Source organism: Manis javanica, chromosome 2 (genome assembly GCF_040802235.1).
Source record: "Manis javanica isolate MJ-LG chromosome 2, MJ_LKY, whole genome shotgun sequence".
Taxonomy (NCBI): Eukaryota; Metazoa; Chordata; class Mammalia; order Pholidota; family Manidae; genus Manis; species Manis javanica.
The window spans coordinates 153,750,945-153,770,262 of NC_133157.1; the positions used below are offsets into that span (position 1 = coordinate 153,750,945).

Sequence of the window (19,318 nt, forward strand, 5' to 3'; positions counted from 1 at the left end):
GATTCAGAGTGTTAGACTGACTTGACCAAAGCTTGAACTGTAATAGGAACCCAACTGTGATTCCAAAATCCTTCCTCTTTTTAATGTACTTTGCTATCTCTTGTAATAGAAAGAGAAGAAGACTTAATATTTATTAAAGACATTTATATATAAATACCTTCACTCAATTAACATTCACAGGCTTCTGAAGTAGATATTGTCCACATTTTATAGATGGTGAAACAGAAGCACAGAGATGAATAATTTGGCCAGTTTTATACAGGCAGTAAATGGTAGAGCCTCCCTTTAAAGCCAGGCCTACATGCTGCCATATTTTCTCTTTGCTGCTGTCTGTTTTGCCTCAACATTTGTTTGAATTTAAAACTGCATACTCATATCTGTCCAAACTTTCTCCTGTTATTATATATATGTCTTTAAGCAAAAGTATTTTCAAACTAGAGAAATTAAGAGTAATATGAAACCAATGTGATCCTGATTAAACTCAGTATTTTATGTTGAAAATGTTATAGCAAATATCTTACTTGTATTAGTAATGTATTTCCAATAATTCTTGAGAACTGTACCCTTGTTTGCCTTTTGTGCCTTGGTGGAAGACTGCAAATGTCGATAGGAGTTCTGAGTAAGGAAGAAGAGAACTGAGGGAAGCATTTTCTTCAGTTGGGGATTTGGGGGTTTATCTCTCTTTCTCTATCCCTTTCTTCCCAACACAGTTTTTATTTTCCACTGGCTTAAGAATTTATACTTTGTTGGGAACTAGATCCCTGAATTTTTGGTTAATGGTATGAACCTCCTTCCCAGAAAAATGTTGGGTATACATGCAATTTTGCATGTGATTTCAGGGATATGAAAATCCCAGAAGAATCTTTGCATTAATATTGCATAGCTTATCTTAAGAAAAATGTACTTCTTTAGAATTGAGTCTATACTTTTTCCTGCTAAATGGTGTCTCAAGTAGTAATATAGATGAAGCCAGTCTGTAACAATGAATTACCTCATAGACCTTGAGTGCAGACAGATGCCAGCTTCAGATGCCAGCCTCACATTCAGCACTTCTTCAGTAACATTTCATAATGTTAAAAAACAACAAATTTCTTTCCTGTTGTCATCCTCCTCCTTGCTGTCATCACTTTCAAACACTGTTGCTAAATGTTGTGGACTGTCATTACGAGACACAGACATGCAAACACACATACCACACACACAGACTAATTATTATATTATTTATCAGTAGTTCTTATAAATAAGGCAGAGTTTCTGTTTAATAATAATCATTAGCATTATTACTTAATTATTTCTTAATGTAACTCAATTCTTATTTCTTTAATGAAATCAAATTATCTAGTAATTGCCGTTTTCTCCTTGCCCTCTCTCTTACATCTGAAAAACTACTAATGACAGTTTATCTTTAAGAGTAGACTTCCCTTCTCCAAAAAGTGTACTGACAAGACACAGTTCAGCCACCAGTTTGGGTAGGAGGTGCACTTGGGCCACACAGCTTCCCAGTGCACAGATGGTGACTTTTCAGTACCATCTGTTCACTATTTCTTCACAGCCACTTACAATTTCTTCCCCTCCATGAGGGCTGCATAGAAAAAATAAAGTAAGACCTAGTTTTAGAGTTCCTGGAAGTTAGCTGCTCTTTCCCCTCACTTTTTTCTACAATCCATTAAAGGTTATGACTCTTATTCTTTCTAAATATTCCAGTCATTAGTTTACATAGACCCTTGCTTCGTATTTTTTGGTGCTAAGTGCTCTGCAGTTCATAAGTAACAGAAGAACGTTATGTTAGTCTACTGTGTGTACTTGAATAAAAAGGATATAAAGCGGCCTGTTCTTTGACTTCCTTTAACTTTGTATAAGAAACCTAAATAGTCTTCATTCCTTATAAGTAAAAGCTGAATCTTTGGCTGCCTTCTCTTGTAGAAGGCACCTGGTATTCTTTCCTTCTGATATTAAACAGATGGGAAGATAATAGTTGAAACTTAGCCTTGAAGCATGCATAGTGAGGAATGCAAAAGCTGGCACCAATACTAGTTTCTGACCTTGACAAATCCTTTCTAAATTTTTCTTTCTGAGCTTTTTGTTTTCTTTATCTACAGTTAAGATCTTTACATACTGGAGATTCACTTTAGACTGTGTAACTGTCACGTTGTGATGCATAGCGTTGCACTATTTCTACATCATAGGAGAGTTTTGACTTTGACTAAATACAAGACTCAAGAAGAGAATTCATGAATGGTATAATTATTGTTGCCCTATGGATTTATTTTTAAAAGAGTAAGACCTATTAACATGTTTGAGGTAAAAAGTTTGCTTAAATACTGTTTCAGAATTACTTGCTCATTTTCTTATTTTTCCCTGGTCTTTGTTAAATTTGCGAAACTGATACTTCCCATTTTCCTCTAGGCAGATGTTTTCCTTCTATTAGTCCTCATATGTTATTAATACTATTTGTGTGATAATCCTTTGTATGATTATTGGTGTGAATGATTTGCATTCCTGAGCTACAGGTAATTCTCTTCTAAGCTTCACAGTAACTTTGCCTCTTAAATTATTTTGTTTAATATTCATATTTCAAATATTGTCTATCTATTGACCAGTTTTCCAATCCATACTATCCTTTTTATTTATATTTCCAAAACAAGAGCTAGAGTTTCTATTGGTTATAATAGTATAACCAACTATTATATGTTGGTTATAGTACTTCCTGTAACTCTGCCATGTAACAGTCAGTGAAACTTTGAACATATAGATAATGAAAATTATGTACAAGCTGAGGCAGATGCCAGAGGTATTAAACATACTCCCATGATCCTCACTGACTCATATTGTTACTGCTAAATTGGGTTTGTTTCCTAACATCTAAGAAGTCAAATTGCTTCTTTGCTCATTTTACAAGTTGTGCGTGCTTTTAGAATGGTCTAAAGGTCTGGTTTGGGTTGTGTGTTGGAGCCACTGCTATTTACCATAATATTTATTGCTTGGCTATACTGTTTATGTTAGGGTAATTCCATTCTTTAAATTAGAATGGCTATAGAGTAAAAAGGGCCATTGCCTATTGCTCAGAATACATGCTAGCTGATTTGATATTATTTGTTTAGTTTTAGGATATAATTGATTGTTAAAGTTTAATGATTTAAGTATAATAGTCATACCATTCTCATTCTTTTCTTTTAAAATTGCTTTTAATAGCATACCACCTCTCTTTGCCTCTTCTGTCTAGGCTTACAAGTGTAGCACTCATGGATAGTTTTTCTCTTTAAGGAAAAATCATATACTTGGGGAGAAGTTTCAAGGTACAATTTGTAATGATTTAACATCCTACATGTGTTGTTTTTTTGTTTGCTTCTTTTTGCTTTGGAGGTTTGTGTTTGTTTTTGCTTTAAGTGTCGCATAATGTTCTGTGTGTTTTACAATTTCATCTGAGAAATTCTGTTCATTAGGGCCACCAGTAGCCCATTTTTTTTTAGTACATTTGTGTCGGTTAGGAAAAGCACCTTTCCTCTGAGGACAAGACCTCACAACAAGGTGCAGTGCAACTGGACTTTGGCCTCCACTCACCAGTGGCCAGGTGTTCTTGTGTAGCAAACAAATTGCAGCCCCTGCGTGATACAAATTCAGATTCTGAATTTTGTACTGATTTAGATTTGTTCTGAAAAATCCATTTTAACAAAAGTAGTTCAGTTTTTAAAAATTTTATGTGTATATAAAGTTTTAAAACTAAAAATATAGCAGAGGAGGTAAAATGGTATTTCCTTTGCAGAAGGATATGAAAACCTAATGGAAAAAGTTAGTTTTTATTCCAAATATAGTATTATTTTACAACTAGTAGTTTTTCTTCCGTATTTCTCATATAGTGCCTTACATTAAGTTTTGTTGCATTAATAATAACCAGCTATGTATATTTTCATTTTTAATTGAGAAATATTAGCTAATTTCCCATAACTCTTAGAGCATTTTGATTCCATAATTAATATATCAGCATATCATGCAATTCATTGTTCAATGCTTTGTATTAACAATTCTTTAAATTTTGTAATTAAACCTTTGGTTTTTCGTACTTCCTCAGGTACTTTGGTCTGGGAAGCCCTATGGTTCATCTCGAAGTATCGTAAGGAAAATTGGTACTAAGTTATCTTTGATCCAGTGTCCAAGAGCTCGATTTCAGGTACTAAATTTTATAAATTTCAAAATGTTATATTAATATGTGCATTAGAAATATAAATAGGAGAGCTTTAAAAGTATTTTGTAAACCTTTCTCCCCTATTGATGCCACTCACTATATATAAAATAAAAGAGGATAAAACCACAGTAAAGTCTTTCTAATTTTAGTTCCTCTGAAGTTATTATTCAAACTCTTTAAGACATTGATCCTCTTAAGATACATATTCAAAGATTTAGATGCATGTAACAAGCCAAGCAGTTGTTAATTCCCAGGTTACTTTGAACATAAGCCTTATATTACTTAAGGAGGCATCAGGTACCACAATTATTTTCTTTAGTTATTACACTTTCCTCTTTGGACAGTCACTCTGTTACCTATATTTTTAGATGTCTCTGTGGGTGCCATGTAAGTTGCTTTCTCCAACCTTGGTTTAAAGTTTAGTACTAATTACAGGAACCCTTTCTTTGGCAATGACTATGTCAAGACTAAGAGGTAATTGTGGTTCTCTGAATGAAGTGATAGTTAAACCCTGAATTAATTTTGAATGCTCAGGTCTTTGTATTCTCTTCTAGCACCAAATCAGGAGCAACTCTACTCTTCACTTGGAGATAAATTGTTATTTTCTCATTTTGGGCTTTTGTTCCTTATAGCTGTTTAGTGTTAGACATGTATCAGGTAGCCTTGTTCTTGTTTTCCAGTAATTCTCTACAGTAATATGACAAAACCTTTCAATTTATCACTTAAGATTATAAAATTTAGCAGGTATCTATACCAGTTTTAAAGAATACATAAGCATGTGAAATGTGAAGATGTATTTAACACATAATTCAAAATCTCAAAAGTACTCCTTGTGAGCTTATTTGTTATAATGTCTTACTCATAAAGCATTCCTTCTGATAGGTAGAGGTAAAAATCTGTTCCTGGTTACTGGTAGAAATTAGCATTTGTAATAAGGGTCATTGACTAATTAGGTGTGCTTATAATCCTGCTTGCAGATTGACTGGCAAAGCCTTTGTGCATCAATCAAGAATCACCAGATTGGAACTTTCCAAGAAGTAATTTTTATCAAACTGTAGGCTTAAAAAAATAATCAAAATGGAGAAATCTTTGATAGTAATTCTCTGAAGCACAATTTCTGAGAATTCAGGTTGTGTAAACACAAACAGCTGACTGCTTTATTTGTCAACATCCTTCAGAAAGCTATTGGGTTAACTAAGGCTTAATAACTTCTTTCCTGATCGCTCAGTTCCATTAAAATTTTCTTTTTATCAATTTATCTACCTATCTATCCTAGTTGAAGGAGAACTTGCTTCAGTATTTGTGTTCATGCTAGAAACATGTAAAAGGACATGGAGATAATCTAGCATTTCTGGTAGCAAACCAAATTTACCTTGATAGTCAGTCAGTGAGACAAAGTACTAGAGCCAAATACATTTCTTGGAAGGATTCTGTTTCTCAGTGTTATTAGACACTTTAAAGAGTATGAGCAGAGTAAGAATGTTAGATTTACTACAGGAACTATATTTGAAGAGAGAAGGATTAACATGAGGAGAGAAATAAGTTAAGAGAAATATTGGTGACTTACTTAATAATGTAGTAGAAGACAGAAGACATTTTGTTTATACTGAGACTTTTTACTTCCAGACAGTTGTACAGCACACTGAGGCTTTCCAAATAATACTAGAGTATTTTACATGCTACTATTACTTAGATTTTTATTTTATTTTATTTTTTATTAAGGGATCACTGATGTACACTCTTACAAACCACATGAAAAACACTGTCGTTACTACATTCAAGTCCCCCCATACCCCATTGAAGTCACTGTCCATCAGCATAGTAAGATACCACAGAGTCACTACTTGTCTTCTCAATGCTACACTGTCTTCCCAGTGACCCCCCACATGCAACACATGTATCAATCATAATACCCCTCAATCCCCTTCTCTCTCCCTCCCCTTTGGTAACTGCTAGTCCCTTCTTGGAGTCTGTGAGTCTGCTACTGTTTTGTTCCTTCAGTTTTGCTTCGTCATACTCAACAAATGAGGAAAACCATTTGGTGTGGAGGCCAGCTCCACAATCCAGCTGAACTTGAACGTGAGAGGGGTGAATGAGAGATTAAGAAAACACAGAAATAAATATAAAAAAGACATATAAATGAAAGTTGGGATCAGGACTGGCCACTGGTGGCCCAATAGTGGCACAATTATATTTTTGAGCACAGTTTATATACAGGCTCATAATGATATCATTTTTGGGCTGATCTCATATCTGGTGATCTCAGTTCTGGTGACATTTCTTTTGGATCTGGTTATTTCACTTAGAGCCCTCCACAATTTGGTACTTGTCGTTCTCTGCCTAGCTTATTTCACTGAGTGTAATACCCTCCAGCTCCTTCCATGCTGTTGCAAATGATAGGATTTGTTTTCTTCTTATGGCTGAATAATATTCCATTGTATATATGTACCACATCTTCTTTATCCACTCATCTACTGATGGACACTTAGGTTGCTTCCATATCTTGGCTATTGTAAAAAGTGCTGCAATAAAAATAGGGGTGCATATGTCTTTTTGAATCTGAGCTCTTGTTTCCTTTGAGTAAATCCATAGGAGTGGAATTCCCAGGTCAAATGGTATTTCCATTTTTAGTTCTTTGAGAAACCTCCATATTGCTTTCCACAATGGTTGAACTAATTTACATTCCCACCAACAGTGTAGGAGGGCTCCCCTTTCTTCACATCCTAGCCAACATTTTGTTGCTAAGTCTTTTCTATGCTGGCCATCCTAACTGGTGTGAGGTGATATCTCATTGTGGTTTTAATTTGTATTTCCCTGGTAATTAGTGATGTGGAGCATCTTTTCATCTGCATATTGGCCATTTGAATTTCTTCTTTGGAGAATTGTCTGTTCATATCCTCTGCCCATTCTTTAATTGGGTTATTTGCTCTTTGGGTGTTGAGGTGTGTGAATTCTTTATATATATTGGATGTTAACCACTTGTCGGCTATGTCGTTTACAAATATATTCTTCCATACTGTAGTATGTCTTTTTGTTCTGCTGGTGGTGTCCTTTGCTGTACAGAAGGTTTTTGGCTTGATGTAGTCCCATTTGTTCATTTTTGCTTTTGTTTCCCTTGTCCAAGGAGATGTGTTCAGGAAAAAGTTGCTCATGTTTATATTCAAGAGATTTTTGCCTCTGTTTTATTCTAAGAGTTTTATGCTTTCATGACTTACATTCAGGTCTTTGATTCATTTTGAGTTTACTTTTATGTATGGGGTTAGACAATAATCCAGTTTCATTCTCTTACATGTAGCTGTCCAGTTTTGCCAACACCAGTTGTTAAAGAGGCTGTCAATTCCCCTTTGTATATCCACAGCTCCTTTATTGTATATTAATGGACCATAAATGCTTGGGTTTATATTTGGGCTCTATATTCTGATCCATTGATCTGTGGGTCTGTTCTTGTGCCTATAACACAATTGTCTTAATTACTTTGACTTTGTAATAGAGCTTGAAGTCAGGGAGCATAATTCCCCCAGTTTTATTCTTCCTTCACAAAATTGCTTTGACTATTTGGGGTCTTCTGTGGTTCCATATTAATTTTAGAACTATTTGCTCTAGTTCATTGAAGAATGCCATTGGTATTTTGATAGGGATTGCATTGAATCTGTAGATTGCTTTAGGCCAGGTGGCCATTTTGACATTAATTCTTCCTATCCATGAGCACGGGATGTATTTCCATTTATTGGTGTCATCTTTAATTTCTCTCATGAGTGTCTTGTAGTTTACAGGGTATAGATCTTTCAACTCCTTGGTTAGTTTTATTCCTAAGTGTTTTATTCTTTTTGATGCAATTGTGAATAGAATTGTTTTCCTGATTTCTCTTTCTGCTACTTCATCGTTCGTGTATAGGAATGCAACACATTTCTGTGTATAAATTTTGTATCCTGCAACTTTGTTGAATTCAGTTATTAGTGTAGTAGTTTTGGAGTGGACTCTTTAGGGTTTTTATGTATAATATCATGTCATCTGTAAACAGTGACAGTTTAATGTTTTCCATACCAATCTGGATGCCTTTTATTTCTTTTTGTTGACTGATAGCCATGGCTAGGATCTCGAGTACTATGTTGAATAAAAGTGGAGAGAGTGGGCATCCTTGTCTTCTTCCTGATCTTAAAGGAAAAGCGTTCAACTTCTTGCTGTTCAGTATAATGTTGGCTGTGGGTTTGTCATATATGGCCTTTATTATGTTGAGGTACTTATTGAGAGTTTTTATCATGAATGGATGTTGACTTTTGTCAAATGCTTTTTCAGCATCTATGGAAATGATCATGTGGTTTTTATCCTTTTTGTTGATGTGGTGGATGATGTTGATGTATTTTCAAATGGTGTACCATCCTTGCATCCCTGGAATAAATCCTGCTTGATCATGATAGATGATCTTTTTGATGTAGTTTTGAATTTGGTTTGCTGATATTTTCTTGAGTATTTTTGCATCTATGTTCATCAGGGATATTGGTCTGTAATTTTTTTTTTCGTGGTGTCCTTCCTGGTTTTGGTATTAGAGTGATGTTGGCCTTATAGAATGAGTTTGGAAGTACTCCTTCCTCTTCTACTTTTTGGAAAACTTTAAGGAGGATGGGTATTAGGTCTTCACTAAATGTTTGATAAAATTCAGCGGTGAAGCAATCTGGTCCAGGAGTTTTGTTCTTAGGTAGTTTTCTGATTACCAATTCAATTTTGTTGCTCGTAATTGGTCTTTTTAGATTTTCTTTTTCTTCCTTGACCGGTCTAACAATGTTGTATTTTTCTAGAAAGTTGTACATTTCTTCTAGGTTATTCAGTTAGTATATAATTTTTCATAGTATTCTCTCATAATTTTTGTATTTCTGCGGTGTCTGCAGTGATTTTTCTTTTCTCGTTTCTGATTCTGTTTGTGTTTGTAGACTCTCTTTTTTTTTCTTGATAAGTCTGGCTAGAGGTTTATCTGTTTTGTTTATTTTCTCAAAGAACTAGCTCCTGCTGTCACTGATTCTTTCTTTCTATTGTTATATTATTCTCAATTTTATTTATTTCTGCACTAATCTTTATTATGTCCCTTCTTCTACTGACTTGGGGCCTTATTTGTTGTTCTCTTCCTAGTTTTGTTAATTGTGAATTTAGACTATTCATATGGGATTGTTCTTCTTTCCTTAGGTAAGCCTTTATTGCAATATACTTTCCTCTTAGCTCAGCCATCGCTGTGTCCCACAAATTTTGCAGTGTTGAGTTATTGTTGTCATTTGTCTCCATATATAGCTTGATCTCTCTTTTTATTTGGTCATTGATCCATTGATTATTTAGGGGCCTGTTGTTAAACCTCCATGTGTTTGTGGACTTTTTTGTTTTCTTTGCATAATTTATTTCTAGTTTCTACCTTTGTGGTCTGAGAATCTGGCTGGTACAATTTCATTTCTTTTGAATTTACTGAGGCTCCTTTTGTGGCCTAGTATATGATCTATTCTTGAAAATGTTCCATATGCACTTGAGAAGAATGTGTATCCTGCTGCCTTTGGGTGGACAGTTCTATTGATGTCTATTAGGTCTGTCTTTTCTAATGTGTTATTCAGTGCTTCTGTCTCCCTACTTATTTTCTGTCTGGTTGATCTGTCCTTTGCAGTGATTAGAGTGTTGAAGTCTCCTAAAAATGAATGCATTGCATTCTATTTACTCCTTTAATTCTGTTAGAATTTGTTTCACATATATAGGTGCTCCTGTGTTAGGTACATTGGTATTTATAATGGTTATATCCTCTTGTTGGACTGACCCCTTTATCATTATGTAATGTCCTTTGTCTCGTGTTACTTTCTTTGGTTTGAAATCTATTTTGTCTGATACAAGTACTCCAGCTCTTGCTTTTATCTCCCTATTAGTTGCATGAAATATCTTTTCCATCCCTTTACTTTTAGTCTGTGTTTGTCTTTGGGTTTGAAGAGAGTCTCTTATAGGCAGCATATAGACGGGTCTTGTTTTTTTATCCATTTAGTGACTCTGTGTCTTTTGATTGGTGCATTCAGTCCATTTACATTTAGGGTAATTATTGATAGGTTTGTAGGTACTTCCATTGCAGGCTTTAGATCTGTGGTAACCAAAGTTTCAAGGGTAACTTCTTTACTATCTAACAGCCTAAGTTAACTCACTTAGTATGCTGTTAGAAACACAATCTAAAGGTTCTTTGTTTTTTTTCCTCCTTTTTCTTCCTCCTCCATTCTTTATATATTAGGTATTGTACTCTGTACTCTTTGTCTATCCCTTGACTTACTTTGGGGGTAGTTGATTTAATTTTGCATTTGCTTAGGAATTAATTGGTCTACTTTCTTTACTGTGGCTTCATTTTCTCTGGTGACAGCTATTTAGTCTTAAAAACACTTCCATCTATAGCAGTCCCTCCAAAATACACTGTAGAGACAGTTTGTGGGAGGTTAATTCTTTCAACTTTTGCTTATCTGGAAATTGTTTAATCCCTCCTTCAAATGTAAATGATAATCTTGCCAGATAAAGTAATCTTGGTTCCAGGCCCTTCTGCTTCATTGCATTAAATACATCATGCCACTCCCTTCTGGCCTGTAAGGTTTCTGCTGAGAAGTCTCATGATAGCCTGATGGGTTTTCTTTTGTATGTGATTTTTTTTCTCTCTCTGGCTGCTTTTAATACTGTGTTCTTATCCTTTATCTTTGCCGTTTTACTTATTGTATGTCTTGGTGGTGTTTTTTTTTTGGATCCCTTGTGTTGGGAGATCTGTGTACCTCCATGGCGTGAGAAGCTATCTCCTTCCCCAGACTGGGGAAGTTTCAGCAATTACCTCCCCAAAGACACTTTCTATCCCTTTTTCTCCCTCTTCTTCTTCTGGTACCCTTTAATGCAAATTTGCTCTGTTTGGTTTGGTCACACAATTCTCTCAATGTTGTTTCATTCCTAGAGATCCTTTTTTCTCTCTGCCTCAGCCTCTTTGTATTCCTGTTCTCAAATTTCTATTTCACTTACCATCTCCTCTACTTCATCTAATCTGTTTTCTGTTTTTAAAACCTCCATTATTTTGGATTCTTTATTTTTCAAAATTTCTGTCTCATTCTTGAATTCCTCCCTGAGGTCTTGAATATGTTTCTGTAGCTCCGTGAGGATATTTATGATTTTTATTTTGAAATCTTTTTCAGGAAGCTTGGTGAGTTCAGTTTCATTTGGCCCTGTTTCTGGTGTTTGTGGGATTTTAGTTTGAACCAGGTTCCTTTGATGATTTATATTTGTAGGTTGTACCCTCTAGTGCCCAGAAGCTCTGCTCTGGGAGCTGCTCAGCCCCTGGAGTGATGGTGGGGGTGTCTCAGGCATGCGGCACTGGTGCCTACCAGGAGAAAAGAGCTCTTTCTGCCTCGTAGCTGCAGTGCCTGCCTTCACTGCCAGGGCCAGTGGGTCAAGCACACAGGGAGCATCCTCTATACTTTGCACTTGTAGCTGCTGCCCTCTGGCTGGCCTGGCCCAATGGTGGGGGCAGCTGGTTTGCAAGCCAGTGCCGGCCCGGCAGAAGGAGCAGCAGGTGGGGTGCCTCATAGTTGCATTGCCAGCCAGGGGAATGGAGTGCCTGAAACTCCTGAATGTTCCCAACCTGCTAGATTGAGTGTGCTGGGACAATTTTGTCCATCTGTCCTTTCTCCTGAGCAGGAAGCTCTGTGCATTCCATGCCCCTTTAGCAGCTCTCTAGCTGTTTGGAAGTCTCTCAGTGTGCCTGCCTTTTTTTTGTTCTAGAGCAGCCTGTTGTTGGTGTCTGTTCCCCATAAGTCGCTGGAATCTCAGTCTCTCCAAGTAATTGCCTGTCCTAGCTTTCCAACCCCACATTTCTCCAGAGCACCATATAATGTAGGTTCATGCTCCCAGAGCAGATCTCCAGGGCTGGGTTTTCAGCAGTACTAGGCCTCCACCCCCTCCCTGCTCCATTTCTCTTCCTCATGCTGGTGAGCTGTGATGGGGCAAAGGCTTGTGTCCCTCTGGTTCCTGGCTTTGGTACTTTAACATTTTCTGTGAGGTCTGCCTTGTTCCCCAGATGTAGGCTGTCTGCCACAGTCTTCTTTCCTATAGCTCTTTCAGGATTAGTTCTATTTGCTATATTTTCATACTATATGTGGTTTTAGGAAGAGCTCTCTGTCTCACCTCTCATGCTGCCATATTTAAGCCAAATCGCTACTTAGATATTTTAAATCTATTATTATTCCTCTGTATCCTCTTCATTTTTTTATATTTCTCATGTAGTAAAAAAAAAATAGTCATCAAAAAATATAAAGGATACATTTTAGAGTAATAAAATTGAAAATGCAGTTTTTCTGTGGCTCATTTGATGCTTGATTGATATGGAATGTATTTGGATTGTTAAGAGTCCAATGGGAGTTAATACTACTATAGAAAGTCTGGAACTAGTGATCCAGAGGTGGACCTTGGGAGGGTAGACACCACTATAGGGCCATAGGCATGAGACAAACATCAAAATGGATTAAACCTGTGACTGTGGCATTCATGAGTCAGTTCAGAAACAGGAGTTTGGTAGTCAAAATCAGTCCCTCCATTGTCCTGACTTCAGTGTCTTTGGAGAATCTATCTAAAACTTAGTTTAGTATTTTCTTTATTTCCTCTGCTACTTTCACTTGTATTCCTTTTCTAGTATTCATGCTCATAGGCAACTCCTCAGGTCTGTCACCCCCAGTTTCACCTCTGAACTCTTAAGCCTCAGTATGTTCTTTCTAGATCACACCATCGTTTCACTGTTATCCACTGATCCATAAATCTTCAAACAGGTAAAACTCATATAAATGAAAGGCAAGACAGGCACATTACTTTGTGTTTTGAGGATTTTACCGAGTAATCCAAGTGAAGCCTGTGTATAATAGCTACTGCATACTAAGTCAATAGTGACAGTGTACTAGTGGTGGTGATTATGTTATTATTGCTGCCTTACAGTTGAATAGCAAATTAACTTACTTGGTATTCACGTAATCCAACTACGTGATTTTACAAGTTGGATTTCTGTATATTTTTAGGGCAACAAATCAGAATACTGATCAGTATTTATTTATACCTTCACCCAGTTAATGGGTACAGTGAATATTGAGTTGGAAATAAAGTGAGGTAAAAAATGTTTAAAAAGCATGTGAAAGCATTCAGTGTGTCTTTGCTGTGTCATTGGAAGACCTGCCTATAACCCCATAGGCTTTATTGGCTTTCCCTGTACTTCATTTCGAGAGTGCTAGAAATGAGTTGGATACTTGACCTTCAAAACAGGATCTGTAGACCCTTCCCTTCAGTTACTTTAATTGAAGAAAAATAAACTTTCCCTGGCACTTTAATATCTTTCAGATATGTACATTTCAGCCTTGAGTCACATTTCTTATATTTGTCTATGGTGGCCGCCTTGGAGGTAGGAAGCCAGAATGAAGTCAAAGTGGATAAATAGGGTCTTCTTTTTCTCTTAGTTCTTATACTAGATTCATGAAACCAAAAGGAAATTCAGATTGTAGAGGAACTTGCAAAACTATTGAGCTCTGGGAGATTGGGAGGAACAGGGTGCTGAGTTTGTGATTTGCAGTGGATCTCAACCCTGGTTACATATTTAAATCACCAGGAACTTAAAAAAATATAATACCTGTACTCAGGCCCTACCCTCCAAGGTAGTTTTATATGTCCACCTTCCTTACAAAAATATTTTCAGTGCTTTTTAAGAATATAGGTCCATTCAAGGCTTACTAAATATGAATTTCATACATTTGTTTTTAAAAATCTCTTCAGGAGTTTCTTACGCAGCTGAGGTTGAGGACTTCAGGCATAGATTATGTTCTATTATTTTGCTGATTAAAGTTTTCTTTAAAACATTAGCAATTTATCTATTAATTGGAATGGTATACATTAAAGAAAAGCATGAATGTAGGAGCACCTTATTATGGTAAGAAATGCCAACTTGAAAAACAGGCAAAAAAGAAAAAAGATGCTGAATACTACAACTACCAGACTGGGTGGATGGGGACTGGGTGGTGTGGTATAGCAATTTGAACCCCAGCTCTGTAACTGACCTAGACTACCTTTTTCCCTGTGCAGCCCACCCCTGGCTTTTTTTCTTGGCTTGCTGGGACTGATTGTTGGGATTGGTGGAGAAGGGAATGTTCAGTAACCAAACAAGTAATAAATGAGATTCTCACTAAGGTTCACATACTGTGACTAAATCTGGAAGTACAACAGCCACTTGTCACTGCCCATCTTTATATAGCAAATAAACTTAAAACCTATACATTACGCTAGGTGTTGGTCAGTAGTGAACCAGATGTGATCTCTACCCTTACTAGAATGATTCAGTGGGAGAGATTTTACACAAATAAATATGCTAATAAACGTGTAATTACAATTGTACTAAATCCTTGGAAGGAAATCTAGTTTTTCGTGGTCTGTCTGGGAAGACCTGTCTGGAGGGATCACAATTAAGGATTAGAAAGAGCCAGCCTGTCAAGAGCTGAGAGCAGGATGGAGCAGGTGGTGGTGTAGGCAGAGAGAACAGTACATGCAGAGGTCCAAGGGAATACACACGTTACTGTTGGGGGAACGAGGGCAAGGCCTGTGTGTCAGAACTAGAAGGAGGGAGATATAGTGTAGCAGGGTGGTCTGGTATCTGAGCCATCTGAAGATAAATACCTGGATTAATACAAAATAACCGATACACTCAACACTTTTCCAGTTACTATTTGATATTCCGGACTATGGTAGTATGTGATGTCATACCTTGTGTGGTGTCCATTTCTTAGTATCTATAAAATGGTTGTTAAGTGTAAACAAATACAAATATTATGTCTTATAAATTCAGTAGTTTGGTATAGTTATTTTGAAGCCTCTAAATAACTGTTTGTGACACTTTATTCATTCCCAGTAATTGACTTCTTAAAGACTTGTTTCTCCATAGAGATACTTGCTCCTTAGCTCTGGGTCACACATTTCTCTCCCTTTTGTCTCTCTGGTCCCTTTCCTTCTCCCTGTTCCTCCTCACTCCCACTTCAACCTCTCCCCCATTCTAGGCATGTGGTGGATAGAAAGCTTTAGAAAATGGCCACATTACTCAGAAACAATATTTGACTTAGTGTTCTTTACACAGATACATTGCTTGACCTATTGGCGTCACTGTGTCATTATATTAAAATACAGAAATTCTGATTTCAGTTTTTCTTATTATGGCAGGAATTGGTAGAAAAAGAGAAAAATCTGTAAGTAAAAAAACTATAAGTAAAAATTAAAAATCTTTAAGTAGAAAAGATTATTATTTTATTGTGTTGCTTTTAAGAATATATGTTTGCATTTAGCTATAAACAAATGGTAGTAAAATAGACCAGTATATTTGCTCTTATATCCTTTTTAGTGAGAAACTGCCTAGTTCGTGGTACAAGTGTATTAATTTTATGAAAAGTCACAAGAGGACAGTGTTGGCTCTTCTAATATTTTATTCTGTTTCAACTTTTGTACAAGTTTTGTATATTTCTTTGATGCATTTTATTAAATGAATCAATTTCTGTGGTACAGTTTTACATTATCACAATATATTATCTGAAGTTTAGCAAAGTTGTTGAAGTGTAGCTGAACTTTGAATAAATTGTATCAAATGTTGAAGTGAATGTCTTAAAGTCAATAAAAATAGAATACTACCACTGAATTTTTGTTTTGATTGAACTGCTTTTCATATTTTCTTAAAGGAATTTGCATGATTATAAACCAATAAGCACTAAATTAATTTTAAATTTTATAGTGCCCTTGATTTTGAAAAAAAAATTCTGTTCTCTTCATTGTTTTGTTCTTCCCTACTAAGAGTAGCTGTGGTAGGACAGGAAGGACAGGACCTTGCTGGACCCTTCAGTAAGTTTGGCCTTTTCTTTTTCAAACTCCCCATCAGTCATCCATGCATGTCACTAGTGGCATCTAAATCATACCTCTGAGAATTTCATACTGTCAGTCCTGTTGCCTGCACTGACTTCACTTTAACTGGTACTTAACTAAGTGAATTTCCTTTCCTTTCCATGCTTAGGTTACTTATTGCACATGTCAGCAACAATTGAGATGGTCTTTTTAATGAAAGAAGACTACTGTTTTTTCAGTTTTGTCTTTTGAATGAGTTTATTTTCTCCAAGGACTTTGTTAGGCTTTTTTACTGGCATAGATCACTGTTATCGTGTAGATGATGTGACTTAAATATTAAAACTATTATATAGTGTAATTAAAGATCAAGTAATATTTCTATTTGGGGCAGGATGTCATTTAGAAATGATACCATCATCAATTCTGGAATAATTTTTGATGATATTATTAACATTTTAATCTCATTGAGTGCATGTTGTAGACATGGTATTTCAGTGATGAAATATAATTAGTTCTTAGTATGGTTGCAAACTGAGTTTATGGAAAAAATTTTTTTTAAGTTTGTAAAAAACATTTCATGCTTAGTATGTGAAGTATTACAGATGTAAAATTGAGAAATATTGTTTGATCTTTAATTATATTCTAAAATACTTGAAAAGCTTCCACAAAATGGGTTGACTTACATATATATATATATATTTTTTTTAATTTTTTGACTTTTATATTTTTTAGTATTTATTTTTAGAGAAGTCTCATTTTGCTTCCTCTTATAAACAAAAGTATATAGGATGAAAACAGCAGTTATGGAACTTATGGGAATGTAAGACATCTAGTCAAAGGTAGATTTTATTTGTCTTAAACATACTAACTTCCTACCAAGTAGTAACTGTATTTGGAACAAAATTTGTTTCTAAAAAGTTTTAATCAGATTGATCTTCATGAACTAGCACTTTAGGAAGATACAATCAGATTTTACTTTTATGATCTCTCAGTTATACAAACAGCCCATTAAGTACTATACCTTCTAGGAGCTTCCGCAGGGCTCGGGGACCTTCCTGTTCAAGGATCTCCGCACAACCTACCTAGAATCTCCCTATTACAATGTTAGGGCAAAATTAATATGCCATTCTTTCTTCAGTAATGGATAGAGACAGAGTATTACCAGATTTCTCAGGCTATTGAGATTAGATGTGATGCCCAGTTCAGTCATGTTATTTAAGTTGTATAAGGTACCCATTTATACGCTGCCCATCTCTGGAGCAAGCCGGCATTTCCTCCTTGAGTATGTACTTTGTTTAACTAAATTACTGTGCTGCTTACCTCTGGAGCATGTGTGAACTGCACTCTTCTTGAGTGTGTACCTTGCCTTATTAAAGTACTTTTTTGGCTTGTTAAAAAAAAAAAAGATACCCATTTACTGAATATCTGATTATTCATTGACTTATTCTGAAACCCCTAAGGGGAAGTACAGATAACTTCTTTATTATTTTTATTTTTTGATCATATTACTTGACAATGTACTTGCTGAAGCTTGTACCTTTTTTCTCTTCTGTCCTCAATTATTCCACTACATGCTTTAAAACATTGGTATTCTAAGAGTCTTTTTCATTTTAGTTCCCTTATTAGTTTTTATAACTTTTTTCTTTGCACGTAATTAGATTCTTAAATCTCTACTCTTTTAATACAACTTTTTTTCTTTCTTGCCTTTATTCCCATCCTTCCCAAAAGCCGCAATTAAGGCATTTTAAATACTTGTTCTGAGTATATTATTATTAAAATGTAATTTTTCTAGTGCTTCTTTAAATTGATGTTAGATAATTTTGATATAAGAATGGATGCACTTACCAGCAGCTTATATGTTCAGTTAAAATTTTATTCATAACTGAAGATATTTAGAATTTTAAACTGTATTAGTATTAATGTGTTTACATGCTATATTTTCTTTTGAGGAAGAAGCATTATTTAAATATAGCTTACAAAAGCTTGAACTGACAGTGATAGTATTTAAAAAGTTCCATCAAAGCATGGGTTACAGTAGAACCTTTCTGATAAATATGTTGATAAGTAAATTTCTTTGGCCTTTTAACTTTTTTCTTCAATTAAAAAGTCTGCATTTTCTTTTTTATTTAAGCCTCTACCTTTAAGGAAGTATTATATTAATCTTTATTATAACTTCATTATAAATTATTACTCATTGGCTATCTGACCTTAGGCATTATATTTAAAACTTAAATTTAATTGAATTAAATTAACTTCACATTTTTTCAAGGTAAATTTCAGAACTTGCATGCTTTTTCTTTGCTGTGTTTATTTCAAAATATTCTTTTCCTTATCTAAGGTTAGCTAGAATGTTCTGTTTTGCTATTTGTATTTTTTCTTCTTTAATATGATTAGTACTTATTTTTAAAAATCAAGAGATTTGGGAATTTTAAAAAATGCATTTTCAGCATTATAACAGCATATCTATATACTATCCATTTAAATATATACCCAAATTTAGCAAAATTGATCACTTGCTTGTTCTTGTTCCTATGTTTTTTTTAAACTAAATCTGTTCAGAAAAAATTGATTTCTAATGCTTAAAAACTTTTGTAATGTTTTAGGATAAATGGAGTGTTTTTTTAATTCAATTTTAAAAATTGAATAAAGTTAAATTGTAATTCAGAGACTGTCATACACTATTCGGCAACAGTATGACAAAACTAATGGTTCCTTTCGTGAGAACCTTCAGTGGAAATGTTAGAAATTGCTCATGTGTCTGTAATACCAGAGTTGATTTTCCTTAGGTGATTAGAAAGTTTTATTCCAACATTTTGGTGCCAGATGAAGAACTTTCTCTATTTGTAATTTATAGATTACCAGTCCTACAACAGAATGGAGCCCCAGCCACCCAGGAGAGGATGCAGTGGCCTCTTTTGCTGATGTTGCATGGGTAGTTAAAGAAAAAGGAGAGTGTTCAACAAGACGAAGGTGAGTCTGGAAGTCTGTCAGAGCTGAATTGCAATATTTATTATTTTAAATAATTAGCAACATTTCCTTTTAATAGCCTAATTTATTTAGTTTTATTTGTTTAATGGATATACAATCTTACATTAGTTTCAAGTATACAACACAGCGGTTCAGTAGTTACTATATTACTAAATCTTCCCCCCACTAGTACAGCTACTATCTGTCAACATAGAAAGATGTTATAGAATCATTAGTTATATTCTCCATGCTGTACTATAATCCCCATGATCAGGCTAC

At 35.1% G+C, this 19,318-nt stretch overlaps 1 protein-coding gene across 1 annotated transcript in view; it reads left to right on the top strand.

Annotated features, from left to right (window-relative positions):
• MTFR1 (mitochondrial fission regulator 1) overlaps positions 1-19,318 on the top strand; it is a 48,359-nt gene that overhangs the window by 14,941 nt on the left and 14,100 nt on the right. The window contains exons 3-4 of the mRNA XM_036998239.2: positions 4,070-4,168; positions 18,927-19,042. Of these exons, the coding sequence (XP_036854134.2) occupies positions 4,070-4,168; positions 18,927-19,042 (215 nt within the window). The remainder of the gene's footprint in view (positions 1-4,069; positions 4,169-18,926; positions 19,043-19,318) is intronic.